This window comes from Strigops habroptila, chromosome 1 (assembly GCF_004027225.2).
Source record: "Strigops habroptila isolate Jane chromosome 1, bStrHab1.2.pri, whole genome shotgun sequence".
Lineage (NCBI taxonomy): Eukaryota > Metazoa > Chordata > Aves > Psittaciformes > Psittacidae > Strigops > Strigops habroptila.
Genome location: NC_044277.2, coordinates 101,652,917 through 101,668,054, shown reverse-complemented (window position 1 = coordinate 101,668,054; position 15,138 = coordinate 101,652,917). Strand labels below are relative to the sequence as shown.

The window sequence follows — 15,138 nt, the reverse complement described above, 5'->3', positions numbered from 1 at the left end:
TGAATGAGTAGGTTTACCAGCCCTCTCCACTCCATCCCCCCAAAATCCCAGATAAAAAACCCACAAAAACACCATCCTCCCAAAAAAACTAATTAAAAAGAAAAAAACAAACAAAAAAACCAAACTCAAATCGGCAATAAGAGAAGAGAGACCACCACTCATCTGTTGTATTGCAGCTGTGAACTGTAGGGTATAGTTGTGGGGTCCTGAGCCATAACTGCAATTCCCATGCACTGTCACAATACCGGTGACTGTGTTGTTGCATACAGCAGGGTATTTTGAAGTGGGTGATTTTTCAGAGACAGTGATGAATCCTTATTACTGTTTTGTTCAGATACAGATACTGCCAGTGGCAGTAGGTAAATTTGGAAAGATGTAATAATTTCAGGTGAGACACATTACTTTATCACAAGCAGTGGCAAGGAGTTCTGTTTGTAAGATGTCAGGTTGTCTGCAGAAGTAAAACAAATCATGACTTTGCTTCCTTAGGAATTAATGTTTGTTTGGGTTTTTTTTTCTTGCTTTTTCCCTTTCCAGGGTGTGATCAATAACTCTGTTCTGGGTTACTTCATTGGCAGAATCTACCTCTTCCTTACAAAGGTCGGTGTATCCCCCGAGAAGCTGCGCTTCCGACAGCATATGGAGAATGAGATGGCTCATTATGCCTGTGACTGCTGGGATGCAGAGTCCAAAACGTCGTATGTAAGTGATAAAGTGAGGCAGCAAGTGGCACTCCCTGTCAGATCTATTGATAGTGTAGGAAGGGGCTCTGTTAGATTTCTTGGTTTTTAAAGCTGGGGCTATGAGTCTGATGTTTCTGTCCAGTCCCACATGGGTATGAACATGCTTACTGCAGTGGAAATATTCTGAATCCAGGACTAAGGGGACAGGTCAGCTCCCTGCAGTGAGCTTGCACAAAGTTCATGAACTGTTCATACTTCTTTGTAGGTCCGTGCTTCAGACTCTTTTGCTGAAGCCTGAAGTTGCCTGGGGACTTTTTAGTGGTTTAATTTCATCTGGAATTAAAAGAAACCAAGTCCTGGTGCTTTCCAAAGAGTATAACCCCTGTAACAGCAGTGGAGAAGGATTTGTTTTGCTGGAGGTGTTATTCCAGGGCAGATTCCTTCCTGCTTGAATGCTTGGTTTTCCTTTCCTACTTCCAAGCTGTGAGAAATGAGTTCGCTCCTGCCAGTTCAGACAGCTGGTGCTGGGAGAAGAAATTCCCAAGGATTTTTTATCTTCCTGCTGAGTCCTTAAGGGCTTTTCAGTTCACACCTTGAGTGCTTTGTTTGCAATAAGAAATGTATTAGAAGGCATGACAACTAGACTGTATTGATTATGAAGTCATTGCCCTCTTCAAGGGCACAGAATCTGCTTTTTGAGTTGAATCTGAGTTAAAAACAGAAGAAAGCTACTTCATGTTTTTTTGCCTCGTTTGTAGTTTAGCATATGTTCTTCTGCCTGGTTAGCCTTTCCAAGGGTTCTGGGGTACCTGCAGATTTCTGAAGATGTCTAGAGAACTCTGGGGGGTCTGGTTGCAGTTAAAGGATTGAAAGATTGAAAGGGTTTTGCTGAGGTCTGTGGGGCTAGCCTGTGACATTGCAGGGACTCTTACGTGGGTAGATCTCATCCGTGGTCCTGACTGGATTGATAGCCAAAATGATAGCATGCTCAGCTCAAAGGTGTCCACACAGGGAATGGGTCAAAACTTCAGATGGTCCAGACAGCCTTATCTACAGGCAGGAAGAATCTCCTACGAGCTAGGGGTGAGGAGGTTCTGTGTGTCTGGTGGGCTGTGTCAGATTTTTGGGGGGTTAGGGTTAGGGTTTTGTGTTTCCCGAGAACTAGCTGTAGTACCCTAATGGTTTCATTGGTGTAAAAATCCCCCAAGATGTTCTGGAACACCATAATTTTTCAAGCACAGGGATTTTTTCTGTTCACATACCTTTTATGACACCCTGCTATATCATTGCAGACTGGAAAACAACACAGCATCTAGCTGCTTGTATGTCTATGCTGATGTGACAGAGTGAATGGATGTGCCTTTTCTTATACAGGATTGCCTTTTAGAAAATCCAGGTGGTAGTTGTATTTGCTGCAAGTGTTAGAAGGCTGCATCAGTTCCATGTCCACGAACGGTGTTTTGAGGTTCCTCCTTGCCATACCTGCTGAAATTGTAGAATTACAGACGGGTTTGGAAGGGACCTTAAGGATCATCTAGTTCTAGCCCCCCTGCCAAGGGCAGGGGCACCTTCCACTAGACCAGGTTGCTCAAAGCCCTGTCCAACTTGGCCAAATGTCAGAAGAAGTGCTTCCCTTGCGTATGGTCTGTGTCTTACCAGCTTGTAAGCCAGGCTTTTGGCCATTCTGATGTGGCTCGTTGCCTGCTGACTGTCCCATACTTGCAGAGCACCACGACCCTGAAGGCATGATGTCTCCGTGCCTTTGGCATGTGAGTGATGCAACTGTCTGCCCTGGTCCCAGCCCCAAGCTGTTGGCACAATGCTGTGTTCTGCCAAGCCATGTGGAAAACCTGGCCCTGAACACAGGCACTGGTTAGATAACTGATCATTTCCTCTGGAAACAAATGGAATCATTCAAATGAAGGAGCAGCTAGTAAGTGAGGGCTGCTTACTGTAACGGAGCTAATTATGTAGAAAAAACAGTCATGGGAGAGGAGGGCTTAAGGGTGTATAAACATATTTGATGGTTAAGTGGACAAAAAAGTGAGTTGGTGAAAGCTTCTGATTGTTTTTTCAGGGTTGGATTGAGATCGTTGGCTGTGCTGATCGTTCCTGCTATGACCTCTCCTGCCATGCCCGCGCCACCAAAGTTCCTCTTATAGCTGAGAAGCATCTCAAAGAACCTATATCCTTTCAGAAAAAAACAAATTCTCTTAAAGTAAAAAGTGATTTAGCAGTGAGATGTCTTGGAGAGCTGCGTAGCTCTATTTTAAGTTACATCTGTAAATTTAACAGGGAAACTTGGAGCTACAGACCAGAATGACTTTGGGAAGTAACTTTCGAAGAATTGAGCTTGTGGGTGACTTTACTCAAGTCAGCAAAGGGGATTTACTACTGTGCTTGTTTTTTTCCTAGCTTAGTGCTATGTTCTCTTTTGACTGTGAAGTGTGGTTTAAATGTGAACATGGGATTACTACCCCAGGTTATTCCACGTCATTCCATGGTTCTGCTACTAGCTGTACTTGTAAAAAAAAGTTGTATTCTTTCAAAATTTGTGACCTTCTGCCCTTCGGTATTTTTTATCATCCCTTCCCTCTCTTGTTGGGAAGTTCCTTAATCCAGTAGTGGAGGAGATTTCTTTGTGTTGAGTAGCAGTTAGCTTTGACCAGGGCCAGAACCAGGCCCTGCTTTCTGTCATCTCAAACTCCTTAACCACCTTGTACAGAACAGTCAGCGTTGTTCAGTTTGAGGCAAATAAGGGAGCCATTGGCAAAGCTTATAAGAAGGATGCAAAGGTGGTGATGGAATACCTTTCAATCTGTGATGAGTGTTACATCACTGAGATGGAGCAACTGCTCAACGACAAAGGGTGAGCTGGCTGTGTGTTTTTGGAACCCTTCTCTGACGCCTCTGTTGAGGATCCCAAAAAAGCTGCTGGATTGATTTGAGTCACTGGAAACCAGCTTCCTCCTCAAAGTAGGCTGAGTGGATCACCTGAAATGTTTTAGTGCTGTCCCTTTTACCAAGTCATTGCTTGCCATCTGTCAACGTATCTCTTGATGTATGCTCATAAATGGGTAATCATGATATTCAAATACTTACTCGTATGGGAATGAGCTTCTGGCTTTAGTAGGTCATCCCATAAGAGCGACTCTCCAGTGAAATGGGAAGTGCTTACCTGCTTCCCTGCTCTGGTTTGAGAGTTGACGAGGACTGGCAGATGGTTTTGAACTTAATTTAAAAATAAATCAAATAATTCTGTGAGTGATGGAACAAAATAGTTTAATGAGAACCAAAACTTGTGTGAGTGTTCTCCAGTGTTTAGTGATACGCTTTAGGATCTGTTACAGCCTTTGGCTGCTTGGGGCAGCAGTTTGTGTATTTTTCTTTCACCTGTCTGCCTGTATTCCTAACACATGTGGGAACAATGTAAGAAGTCTCTACAGCTGCCACATTTGGCTGAAGCAGGCCAACAGCTGTGTATGTTATGAGAAAGCTAATGGTGCAGTAATAAAAAACAAACTTCATTTCCTGCCTGAAGTGGTACAGGGTGTAGGATCAGCAAACACATTCCAGAATGGTTAACATTTACTTTTTTTTTTTCCTTCTCTGAGCTAGGATTTTTTTCTCTTACATTTCTATAAATTTGAAAGTGTAGAAGAAATAGCAGCACTCAAAACAGGGAGAGAAACTATTGCAGAATATGGTGATGTGTACACATATCAAAGCCAGAAGAAAGTGAACTTAATTCATTCAGAATCCCACTGAAATGATTCAATAGATGAGTTACAAACAGTATCCTAGGTTTGAACTGATAGTGGACTGCAAATCATACCTGTTGTTTAAATTCAGCACCCAATTGTAGCTGCATGCAGAGCAAAGCCTTCATCCCATTTTATAGTGGGTCCAAATGCAGGTGATTAGCACACGCTTTTTTTAAATGTGTTTTTTATCTAACACCAATCTGAGTGCTTCAGCAAGGAGGTTACCATTGCTGATTACACATGCTGACTGTGTCAGCTTGCTAGACTTGCCTTTCGTATGACCATGTTTGCCTAAATCCGTGATGTGAAGGTGGTAATTTTACAGTGGTAATTTTCTGCTAGCATGAATAATAAGAGACATTTGCTTCCTGTAAGTGAGTAGGTCGATACAGCTTAAATTCTCCTTTGCAAGGAGTGCGTGCTAGTTGCAAGCTAGCAAGGAGCAAGAAGTAGTATGAAGAGCATACTATCAAAAGCTTTAGAAATAAGCAATAAAATAACTGCTATATCCTCCCCTTAGTCTGGTGTCTGTGAAAATGCAGGGTACATTCTGACATAGCTCAGTTTTCATGAGAAATCCATGCACTCAACAAGATGTACAGTGTGCAAGCAAGTGCATGTTTTGTGTGCCTCCCTTTTTCTTTTGGTGTATCTGCTCCATCCTGAGATTCTTCCATTTCCCAACTGAGTTTGCTTCAGGCTGTTAACGACAATTAAATTCACTGTGATTATGAAAATGGCTGCTTTTAATGTAAATGTAGTAAATTTTTTATTAACGTAGATTTCTTCTAATAGGTATGCCACGTCTCTTTGATCTTTGAGGTTTGCCCTGGTTTCCATCGTCCCACTCTTAAAAGTCAACCAACCAAATCAATTAAGGAAATGTAACTTGTTTATTTATTGCTGCAGCTTTTAAGTGACTTCTTTTTCCTTTGCAGGGAATTCACTGTTGAAACTGAAGGGAAAACTTTTAAATTAACAAAGGACATGGTTACTGTGAAGAGATTTCAGAAAACATTACATGGTAAATTTGTGTCTTTGTTGTTTGATCATCAAAAATAAGAGGCAGCTCGGGATACACTTTGAACATGAACTTTATTAGTTGCATTGTCCTGTTAGTATTGTACCATGGCACAGGAAAAATGCCAAATGTTATTTCCTGAAATTTGACAGTTTAAGGGAGTTGTAAAGCTTTCACACAGCAGTGGGATTTCAGTGACCATTGATGCAGGCCTCTGTCTGCTTCTTGCTTGGTCTGTTCAGTAACTCATTCGATAGACTTTGGGTGGCATATTATATTGATGCTGCTTCAGTTGCGTATTCTGGGATTTGTAAGGTCCCATATGGTGCTAAGACCCAGCTGCTGTAGTGCAGAGGAGCTGGGGAAGGTCCACCAGCTTTGGGAACTTCCATCTAAGTTCATTGCAGCGCAGCAGCTGGGTTGTGGCAGTCTGTTGGTAGGGCTGTGGGCATATCTCTGTGCTCAGAGCTCCTGTTGTACCTGTGCCACATAGAGCCAAATCTTTTGGCATCTGCCAGCTCAGAGGCTGCCATCCTGATCAGACTCTTTAAGCTGAGAAGTCCAGTCAGCTCCTTTGGTAGTAATCACATCAGCTTTGGTCAGTGACTGCATCTCCATAGAGCTTTTGTCCTCCTATGGGAAATGGGGCTAGAAGGTAACTTGACAAATTGCATGGATTTAGTTCCTCAAATAAGTCTTGTCTTTCCAGCCAGCTCTGTAAGCGCCTCACCCAAGGTCGTTTGGGAAGTCTTTGACAGAGCTGGAGACTGAGGTAGTTTTTTCCCCAGTTCATACTGTAACTAGTGAATCATCCTGCCCTAGCTTGAGAACATGATAAATGCTCCTGGGATGGAGTAGAGCAACTTACAGCATGTGCAGAATATATTTGTTCTTGCAGCTGCTGAGCCTTTGAGGTGTCCAGATGTCTTTCAGTCAGCACGTGCTGCTGCTGTGCCAGGCTTTGCTTTGTCACTTCAAAGAAGAAATCAGAGTTATAACTTGCAGTGATTGTAGTATTGCTGGGGGCCAGTAAGTAGAACCTCATTGCTGGTTTTCCTTTTAGCTGATACATTTGGCAGTTTGGCTTCTTTCTGCAAGCAGAAGGCAAAGCTTATAGTTTCCCTTGAAAACTGGTTGCTTAATGCACAAATAAAATGACCATCCTGTACTGCGTCCAGCTCTGGGGCCCCCAACGCAAGAAGGGCATGGACCTGTTGGAGCAAGTCCAAAGATGATTTGAGGGCTGGAGCACCTCTCCTATGGAGACAGGCTGAGAGAGTTGAGGTTGTTCAGCCTGGAGAAGAGAAGGGTCCAGGGAGATCTTAGAGCAGCTTCCAGTACCTAAAGGGGCCAAAAAGAAAGTTGGAGAGGGGCTTTTGTCAAGGGCATGCAGGGATGGGACAAGGGAGCGTGGCTTTAAACTGAAAGAGGGGAGATTTAGATATTAGTAAGACATTCTTTACTGAGTGTGGCAAGACACTGGCACAGGTTGCCCAGAGAATCTGTGGCTGCCCCATCCCTGGCAGTGTTCAAGGCCAGGTTGGATGGGGCTTTGAGCAACCTGGTCTAGTGGAAGGTGTCTCTGCCTGTGGCAGGGGGTTGGAACTAGATGAGCTTTAAGGTCCCTTCCAGCAGAAACAGTTTTGTGATTCTTTTGGTAGGTAAAGCCCCACCCCGGGTTTAGTACTTAATTGAGAAGGATTGGCTTTCTAGGCACGTAGAGCGGGAGGTACATACCGCTTGTGCTGGAGAGCTGGATGCTACCCTTGATTTTCAAAAGCAGCTAATGTCTGTAACTGTTGTTTCTTCCCCAGTATCTATCTGAGCTTTTCTAAAAAGCGGCCCTGTCTGAGCAGGGCAGCTGTCCACTGAGCTCCTTTCATACACAGAGGGGAGAAGGAGGAAAAAGCCTCTTTGAGACACGTGCCAAGTACTGGAGAGAATGACGGGTATATAACAGCACAGCACATCACATCTTCTGAGGATTTTTTGCAAACACTAATTGATCCTTGTTCTTTCCCACTCTTGTGATATGTTGCAGGGGGATGGAGAATAGGGCAGGTAGCAGCATTGAAGCAGGCAGCTAAATGACTCAAGAATACAGAGGGAGTCTTTGCTGGAATTTGAGTTTTATCTGAAGCTCCACACTTCTCTGCTCAGACTGCTGGATACTGAGGCTATGTCAGTGGGCCAAAGGGATTTAGCATTACCCTGCCATCATCCAGGCTGTTTAATTGCTAACATATTCCCTGGAACCATTTTGGTCTATGCCAAAGAGCACCCTCCCAGACAATGCCTGGACATAGTTTGTGGCTTGGTGTGGAGCAGGGATGGTTCTAGTGAACTGTTTAGATGAGGCTTCACTGTTGTGAAGTGGAAGAGGGTTTATCTGCGTGGATGGAAGTTGTCTAGTGCTGTTTGCTCTCAGGGCCAGAGAAGGGGCCTTGACTTGTATTCTACAGCCGGAAATACATTCTGTACAGGGACTCCGTCCAAATCTCTACTTCAGGTATTTGCATTTAGAAGAGAAGTGTTTAACCTTTTAATTCCATGAGCTCAACTATATGTAATGAGAACTTGTGAGCAGAAAGGCAGCTTCAGTAAACACATCTTTTTTTGTGTATAAATTCCTTTTAAATGATGACGTGGATTCTTTTGTGTTCCAGTGGAAGAAATCGTCCCAAATGTAATTGAACCCTCATTTGGTATTGGGAGGATCATGTACACAGTGTTTGAACATACCTTCCACATCCGGGAAGGAGACGAGCAGAGAACGGTGAGCTTTCCTGTGGCTGGCTCTGAGTTTAACCGGCTGCAAGCATTTGCCTTTCCCTAACATCCAGGGGAAGGGCTGAAATAGGACTGCACAATATACGGTAGAGAAGGGAAGACCCAGGTGTGCTGTTGAATTGCTGGTTTTGCCAGCGTACGTGTCATTTATACATGTATGCTGAGAGCATTCTGGGGCTGCGTGTGCATGAGGCTCTCAGTGTATTACTGGCAAGAGGGTGAGAAATTCCTTCTTCTGAATTCACACTTGGCAGTGTCCCATTGCTCAGAGAAAGGCATCTCTTCTGTGTTTTATTTCCTTTTTCTCTGTTGCTTTTCCTGGAACCACAGCTCTGTGCAGCAAGACAGACAATAGACCGACTGTTTCCTCAGTCCCCCATGAAATTTAACCTTCTCTGATTCTGGACACCCCTAAAATCTTGGCCTGAACTCTGCTGTGGCAGGGGCCAGAGGGAAATGTGTGTTACATACAGAGTACAGCCTGTTCCAGCCAGTGCCCACACTGTCATGTTCTGCACCATTGCTGCTGGCCCATGGGAAGCTAGCTGTAAACTTGATGCTGGTTCCTGTTTGTTGCTTCTGGCTGCTAGACTGTGTTTATTAAAAAGAAAAACAACGGTGCTCCTTAGTGTCTCTGGTTACCGCAGGACATGATACAGTTATGAGTGGGGGGAACAGGATTCAGGAGCCCAGACTTAGGACACAGTTGACTTTCAATCACAAAATGCTCATGAAATCTAAAATACTGGACTTGCCTTCCTTCTAGCACCCATTTACTTTCTGGGTAGCCTGGGCAGCTCTGTATTGTGGTGCATCTTAATTGCATTGCTTCTGTACCCTTACAGGACTTGCTGATTTCCAGGAAAGATTCCCAATTCCCCCACCTCCCTTTTTTGAACGTTTTTCTCATCTGAGGGTGTCTGTGGAGGGTTCCGAATACCTTTGAGCTGCATATGCTCCATGTGTTTGGAGTCTCTGTGGGAATCAAACAGGGAGTTTGGTTTAGACTGTGCATAAGACTAACTCTCCTGGGAAGGCCCCTCTACCCTTCATTTTCCTGTAATTCAAGTGAGGTTCACTTCTTCAAGCAAGTTCTGGTAGACCTCTTTTGGTGAAACGTAATTTTTAGCTCTCAGGAGGGAAGGGGGAGTGGAGCACAGCTGGAGAAAATCAATCTTGCTTCAGTGGTGTGAGGTGCTGCTGCTGTGGCCCTGATGTCTTACAGAAGGCCAGTGACTCCCCTGGAACAGTCACCCTGCCTCCAACCTCAGAGCATATTCTCGCCTCTTAAGAATCTGGCCTAACCATTAAACTGTATTAATTTGTGCTTTTCCTTTTCTTCTTAGTTCTTCAGCTTCCCAACTGTTGTAGCACCGTTCAAGTGCTCCGTTCTTCCTCTAAGCCAGAATCAGGAATTCATGCCTTTTGTCAAGGAATTATGTAAGTGTATTAAGCACTGTGGGGCTGATGGGGATGCACGCTGCGAAGAAAGGTTTCTTCTCAGTGCTACAAGCAGAAAATAGTATTGGGATACCCTGGCTCTCCCTAAATAAAGCCTCTGAGTTGTTGGTATCAGTCAGCCTTGAGTATCCACCAAACTCTTCAGTCTAGACTCAACCCAGTTCCCTGCCTTTCCCCATGTTGGTTTGCAGTGTAAAAGACACTTCTTTTTTTCCTTCTATGTCAAGAAGAAAACTTTCCCACTGCTCAGGAGAAGCTGTCAGAAGTAGGGTGGTTTTTTGGGGTAGTTTTTGGGGGTTTTTTTTTCTTTTCTAGGGGGGAAGGTGAGGGCAATTGTTTGGGGTTTTTTGGTTCTTTTCTTTGTTCTTGTTGGCCAACTAATTTATTGAGTTGGTCCCAAAGCTGCTGAAAAGCAGCTGAAAGCTCCAAGCATTCAAAATGCCCACTGGTACCATCTAAAAGTACGTATGTGAAGGACAGGAACATAGACTGCATGTCAGACAGTTGTCTTTTGCTGTCAGCATCAGTTCTGCTTGGGATCTCGCCTCCCCATGCTGGCCATGCCCCTGCACACATGTGAGACTGGCAAGCTTTTGAGTTAAAGCAGAGTCATGTAATGACAGGTTGAAGTCATTAAGAAGTCAGTGGCTTTGCTCTTTGGGTGGGAGTTGAGTGATGCAATGTGGAGAGCTGTGAGAGCAGTGGGGTATCTGTGGGGGGGGCTTGAGCTTGTAGTCTTGTCAGGGACTGGAATGCTGGATCTTCTGTCAAAATAAAACTGAGTCTGTGGTGCTGCTCGAAACCAGGATGCAGGTGCCTCACTTCAGGGTGTGCCATGAGAATATGGGAGGCCTCTGGTAGGATCATGTTGCCTGCTGAGTATGTAATGAGCCCTGGTGATTCCCCCTTCTCTGCTTCTTGCAGCTGAAGCACTCACTAGGAATGGCATCTCTCACAAGGTGGATGATTCCTCTGGATCCATTGGCCGGCGCTATGCCAGGACTGATGAGATTGGCGTGGCCTTTGGGATCACGATTGACTTTGACACCGTTAACCGGACGCCTCACACTGCAACCCTGAGGGACCGTGACTCAATGCGCCAGATCCGAGCCGAGGTAAAGGGCAGGCAAATGAGTTTGGCTGCTGACAGAGCCAAGCCTGATTTGTATGGGCTAGGGGAGAGCATTACCTGCTGTTTCTGATCCAGCAATGGCTCTGGTCTATGCAGGAGCTGCCTCCAGCTCTTGTAGGCAATTTAGCTATTCTGAGAAATCCCCAGGGAAGATTGATGCCGGCCCTGCTGCTGAAGTGAGAAGAGGCTTTTGTTTTTCTTGGATACAGAGGTGTTGATCTTGCTTGAAAGCCGTGCCTTGTGCAATGCCTTTTACTGATTGCACTGCTTTTCTGAGTGTCTCCTTCCAAGTGAAGACTGCTGAGTAAATGCATGGGTTGTGTCTGGCTTTCAAAGGCAGAGCTCTGAATCCACAGACACGAAAAGGCAGAAAATTTTTGCCTACTACAGGCTGGCTGGCAGAGCATGGCTCAGACATAGCTCCTTAAAGCTTTTGCTTCCTGCCAGTGTTGCTGGTGCTGCACCAGAGAACCTGCCCAAAAGCCATGTCTACCCTAAGCTAGTAGGGCCATAGTAGAGAGACTGGAATAGCAAACCACCCTATTGCAGTCTCGTTGCGTGCGAGCAAGACTTGCTCAGGGCTGCGGATGTGCAGTCTTGGCACCTCTGTTGTGCCCTTTTCTCCCTGATGCCTCCCCAGAACACAGTTCGGCTTCTGTAGGAGGGGCAGTTAGTGCCCATCTGCAAGGCTGAGTTGTTGTAGCTCCACTCTGTACAAAAGCATTGGTGCCATACTGCTGGGGGCTGCTGAGCTGGTCATGGATTCGGTTCAGTGTGACAGACAGTGCCCATTCGTCAGGGCACCCAAGTGTCTCTGTTACCTGGATGAAGTCTCACTGCCGAGCAACAGAGACAAGACTTTTGTTATCCTAAAATTTCTACACGTTTTCTAGTTTCCCTAGCTGATCCTTCACACCATGATAGTGTGCTGTGAGGAGCAAAGAAAAGGCAGCTGGTTTTTGTGCTGGTCTTAGAGTAAATAGGGCCAGCTAAATCCTGGCTTAGAGCATTTTTTGGATGTGTGTGGTGTTTTCTTTCCTTTCCAAAACTGTAATGTAACACTACCGGGGATGAACCTTGTTGTGGTCCACCACAATGACAGCTGCATTTCCCTCAGGGGACATACCAGTCTTTGCTGAGATGACAAGACTGATTTAAGATCTCCTCCTAGTTAATGGTTTTCCTCCCCAAAAATGATCTTGCAGTATGATACCTTGTATATGTTCTGTTGCTGATGTAAAAATTAGCCATGTTCCCTAAGCATCCAGCAGAGCAGCTTTATTCCAATGACTTATCTGTGTTTCATATGTCTTTGTGACTTTGCCTGCAGATCTCTGAACTTCCTGCCATCATTCGTGACCTGGCCAACGGTTATCTGACTTGGGCTGATGTTGAGGCAAAGTATCCACAATTTGAGGGACAAGAGACTGGCAAAAAGGACACAATAGAGGAATAAAGAAAAGGACCTGAATTAAAATCCTGTCAAATGTCCACTTTTTACTGTTTATGTTAATATGAAATAAACTTATCATGTATTATTCAAAGCTGCATTGTTTGTGTACACAGGGACTATTTGTTTGTTTTTTTCCTCAATTGCTGCCCGAATTTAACTTTAAAAACGGAAAGAATTGCAGTCCAAGTTAAAGGTGTTATGAATAAAAACACCATTATATATGCCTGCTTCTCTGTGTTCATGCAGCCTTGTGCTTTCTTCAGAAATGTCTGGGGGTTTTGTCTTTTCTTTTTTTTCTCCTTTTTTTTTTTTCCCCTCCTGCTTAGAGCTGTTGGTGTTACAGGTTTGTGACAGCGCCTCAAGCAGTCAGGGACCATACACCCTTCCGTCTGGGTTCACATCACCTCAGACTCTAGTGCAAGACGGCGCTAGTCCTGTTTCTGCCACCACCATGTGGCTGCAGGGGCAGCTCAGCAGGAAGTCATTGCACTGGCCCAGTCTTTTACACGTTTGCAAGAGCTCTCTTTAAAACATGCACGTAGACAATGCTGGGTAGTGAAATCAAATGATGACGTGAGAGCTTTAGTCAGAATCATAGAATCACAGAATGGTTTGGATTGGAAGGGACCTTAAAGCTCATCCAGTTCCAATCTCTGCTAGGGACACCTTCCATTAGACCAGATTGCTCAAAGCCCCATCCAACCTGGCCGTGAGTTAAACTGCACTTTTTCAAGCACCAGATGGACTCGTAAGAGGTGTCTGCCTTGAAGCAAGGCAAATGCACCAGGTTTTTCTTTGGTCTGGGATGCTTCAAGTATTCTTAACGGTGGAGATGTATGCCTGTGCCTCCCTGGTAGGAGGTTTTCCTGGCCTCAGTTTCCCCTGTGCTGGGGTGAGCAAGGGTTATCATCTTTGGCAAATGTTCCAAGATACACAGAGCTAAAGTAATAAACCTGGTTGTTAAGTGTAAGATGGACTAGACAAGCCAAGGTGCCTGTGTACCAGATGCTGTACAAACCAACAGGCAGGGAGAGGAGTACTGAAGGGTGGGAAGGGCTTTCCAAAGCAATCAGTGCTTTGGGGTGTCCCCGTTTTGGATGATCCAAGTGGACCCTGAAATGACTTGGGTTTTGAGCTGCATCGAAGGCCCTTACTGCTTCCAAGCAAGCGTCTGACCTGCGCCCTCCCAGCCACTCCTGCCTCCCACTGCTGCATTTTGAGCAGTAGCTGGGAAGTCAGGTCAACTCCACCCATCTCCCCAGCCCTTGCTGCTACCCATGCTTGAAAAAGGTAATTAAGCACCCACACACTACCAACAAATGTAGCAGCACTATACCTGTCATGTAAGAACAGATGAAGTTTGCAGCTGTGAGTGGGAAACCATCACCAGGGAACTAATTAGCCAGCAAATTGTCTCGCCTTCAGAGGGGAGTGTTAGCCTAGGATGCAGGTAAGCCCTGCATGAGGTTTGTAGTTAAAAGCCTTGTTATTTAAAATACAAACAAGCCCTGGAACCAGCTGCACTATGTTAAATCCGTTCAAGTGGAGACCTGACCAACGCCAGCCACAAGCAAGGCGCTCCTGCCATTGCAGAGGGCGAGTTAGACGAAGTGGAATCTAGTGCCTGGCCAGATGGATGCTACTTGTGGCTGCTCTGGCCCTGCTCAGCATCCCTGGGCAGCTGCTCATACCCTTCTTAGCTTGCACTCCATGTTGCTGTGAGATGTAGCCAGCTGAACACGCCTGTCCTTGTCCTGACTAATATGTACGTGCCATGCAGAAAGGTGCTTGCTCACCTGCATTTTAAGCAAACAAACCAAAAAAGGCTGGAACATGTCTGAGGACTTCATTAAAAACTTGAGGGCCGCCCTCACCAGCACAGGGCTGATTTTTGCCTGCTGTTCCAGCAATGCAAAGCGGCAATTTGCCAGGTTTTACCAGTGTCTATTGCTCTGTGAGACATGTTGCAACAGCAACTCAACAGAAGCATAAGAATAAGGATTCCTGCTCCTCTCCCAGGTGAATAATTCCGTATTTCTGAGCTGTGGTTTCCTCCAGTGTTAAGCAGCAATAGCAGTGTCAAAAGGCTGATTGTGTCGGGGGATATTTGCTGCCCTGCCACCAACCCCAGCAGGTCCTGGCTGAGGTCCCACACCAGTCTGTGCTCATCCAGCAGGCAATTCCCAATTGCATCATTCTCAGAAGACATAAGAAATGGGCAGAGGTCTCATTCCCGTCTTTGCTAACTGCTCCCCCCTCCTCTCATCAGGAGCCTCTCAGTAATTTTTTACCGTCAGCTAGTGGCTACTGAATAATCGGGTGCTGCAACTTTGACTAGCACTTGATCATTCAAGAAGCAATCTTCAAACTCCTTTAAAGGGAGAAAAATATCTCAGAAGAGACTGCCTAATGCTATTCTGCTTAAATTCACCCTGAGAGGGCTCTGCCCTTTAGTTGCCGGTGCTCAAGACACTGAGCTGAGCAAGGTGGGGGTGGTGAGGCCCTGGCACAGGTTGCCCAGAGGATCTGTGGCTGCCCCATCCCTGGCAGTATTCAAGGCCAGGTTGGAAGGGCTCGGAGAAACCTGGTCTAGTGGAAGGTGTCCCTGCCCATGGCAGAGGTTGGAACTCTAAGGTCCTCTCCAACCCAAACCACTCTGTGATTCTATGATTCAGCGAGCAGCACCCAGAAGAGGGTGCTGTCAGGCAGGAAATAGCAGGCACAAGAAAGGTATTTAGTCACTGAATCCATATGTATTATTTTTAACCCTTGTGGCTATCTCAGTTTTGCTGAAGCCCTGGGCCTTTAGCGCTGTGCTGCTCTAATGCTCTTTG

The 15,138-nt window shown here is 45.5% G+C and overlaps 1 protein-coding gene across 2 annotated transcripts in view; it reads left to right on the top strand.

The window, feature by feature from the left end:
- Window positions 1-12,525, top strand: part of GARS1 (glycyl-tRNA synthetase 1) — a 28,651-nt gene extending 16,126 nt beyond the window's left edge. For both annotated transcript variants that reach the window (XM_030489637.1, XM_030489646.1), the window contains exons 10-17: window positions 538-702; window positions 2,761-2,868; window positions 3,407-3,552; window positions 5,386-5,471; window positions 8,135-8,244; window positions 9,605-9,698; window positions 10,644-10,834; window positions 12,182-12,525. In XM_030489637.1, coding sequence (XP_030345497.1) covers window positions 538-702; window positions 2,761-2,868; window positions 3,407-3,552; window positions 5,386-5,471; window positions 8,135-8,244; window positions 9,605-9,698; window positions 10,644-10,834; window positions 12,182-12,307 — 1,026 coding nt within the window. In that variant the 3' untranslated portion in view covers window positions 12,308-12,525. The remainder of the gene's footprint in view (window positions 1-537; window positions 703-2,760; window positions 2,869-3,406; window positions 3,553-5,385; window positions 5,472-8,134; window positions 8,245-9,604; window positions 9,699-10,643; window positions 10,835-12,181) is intronic.
- The last annotated feature ends 2,613 nt before the right edge of the window (window positions 12,526-15,138 follow it).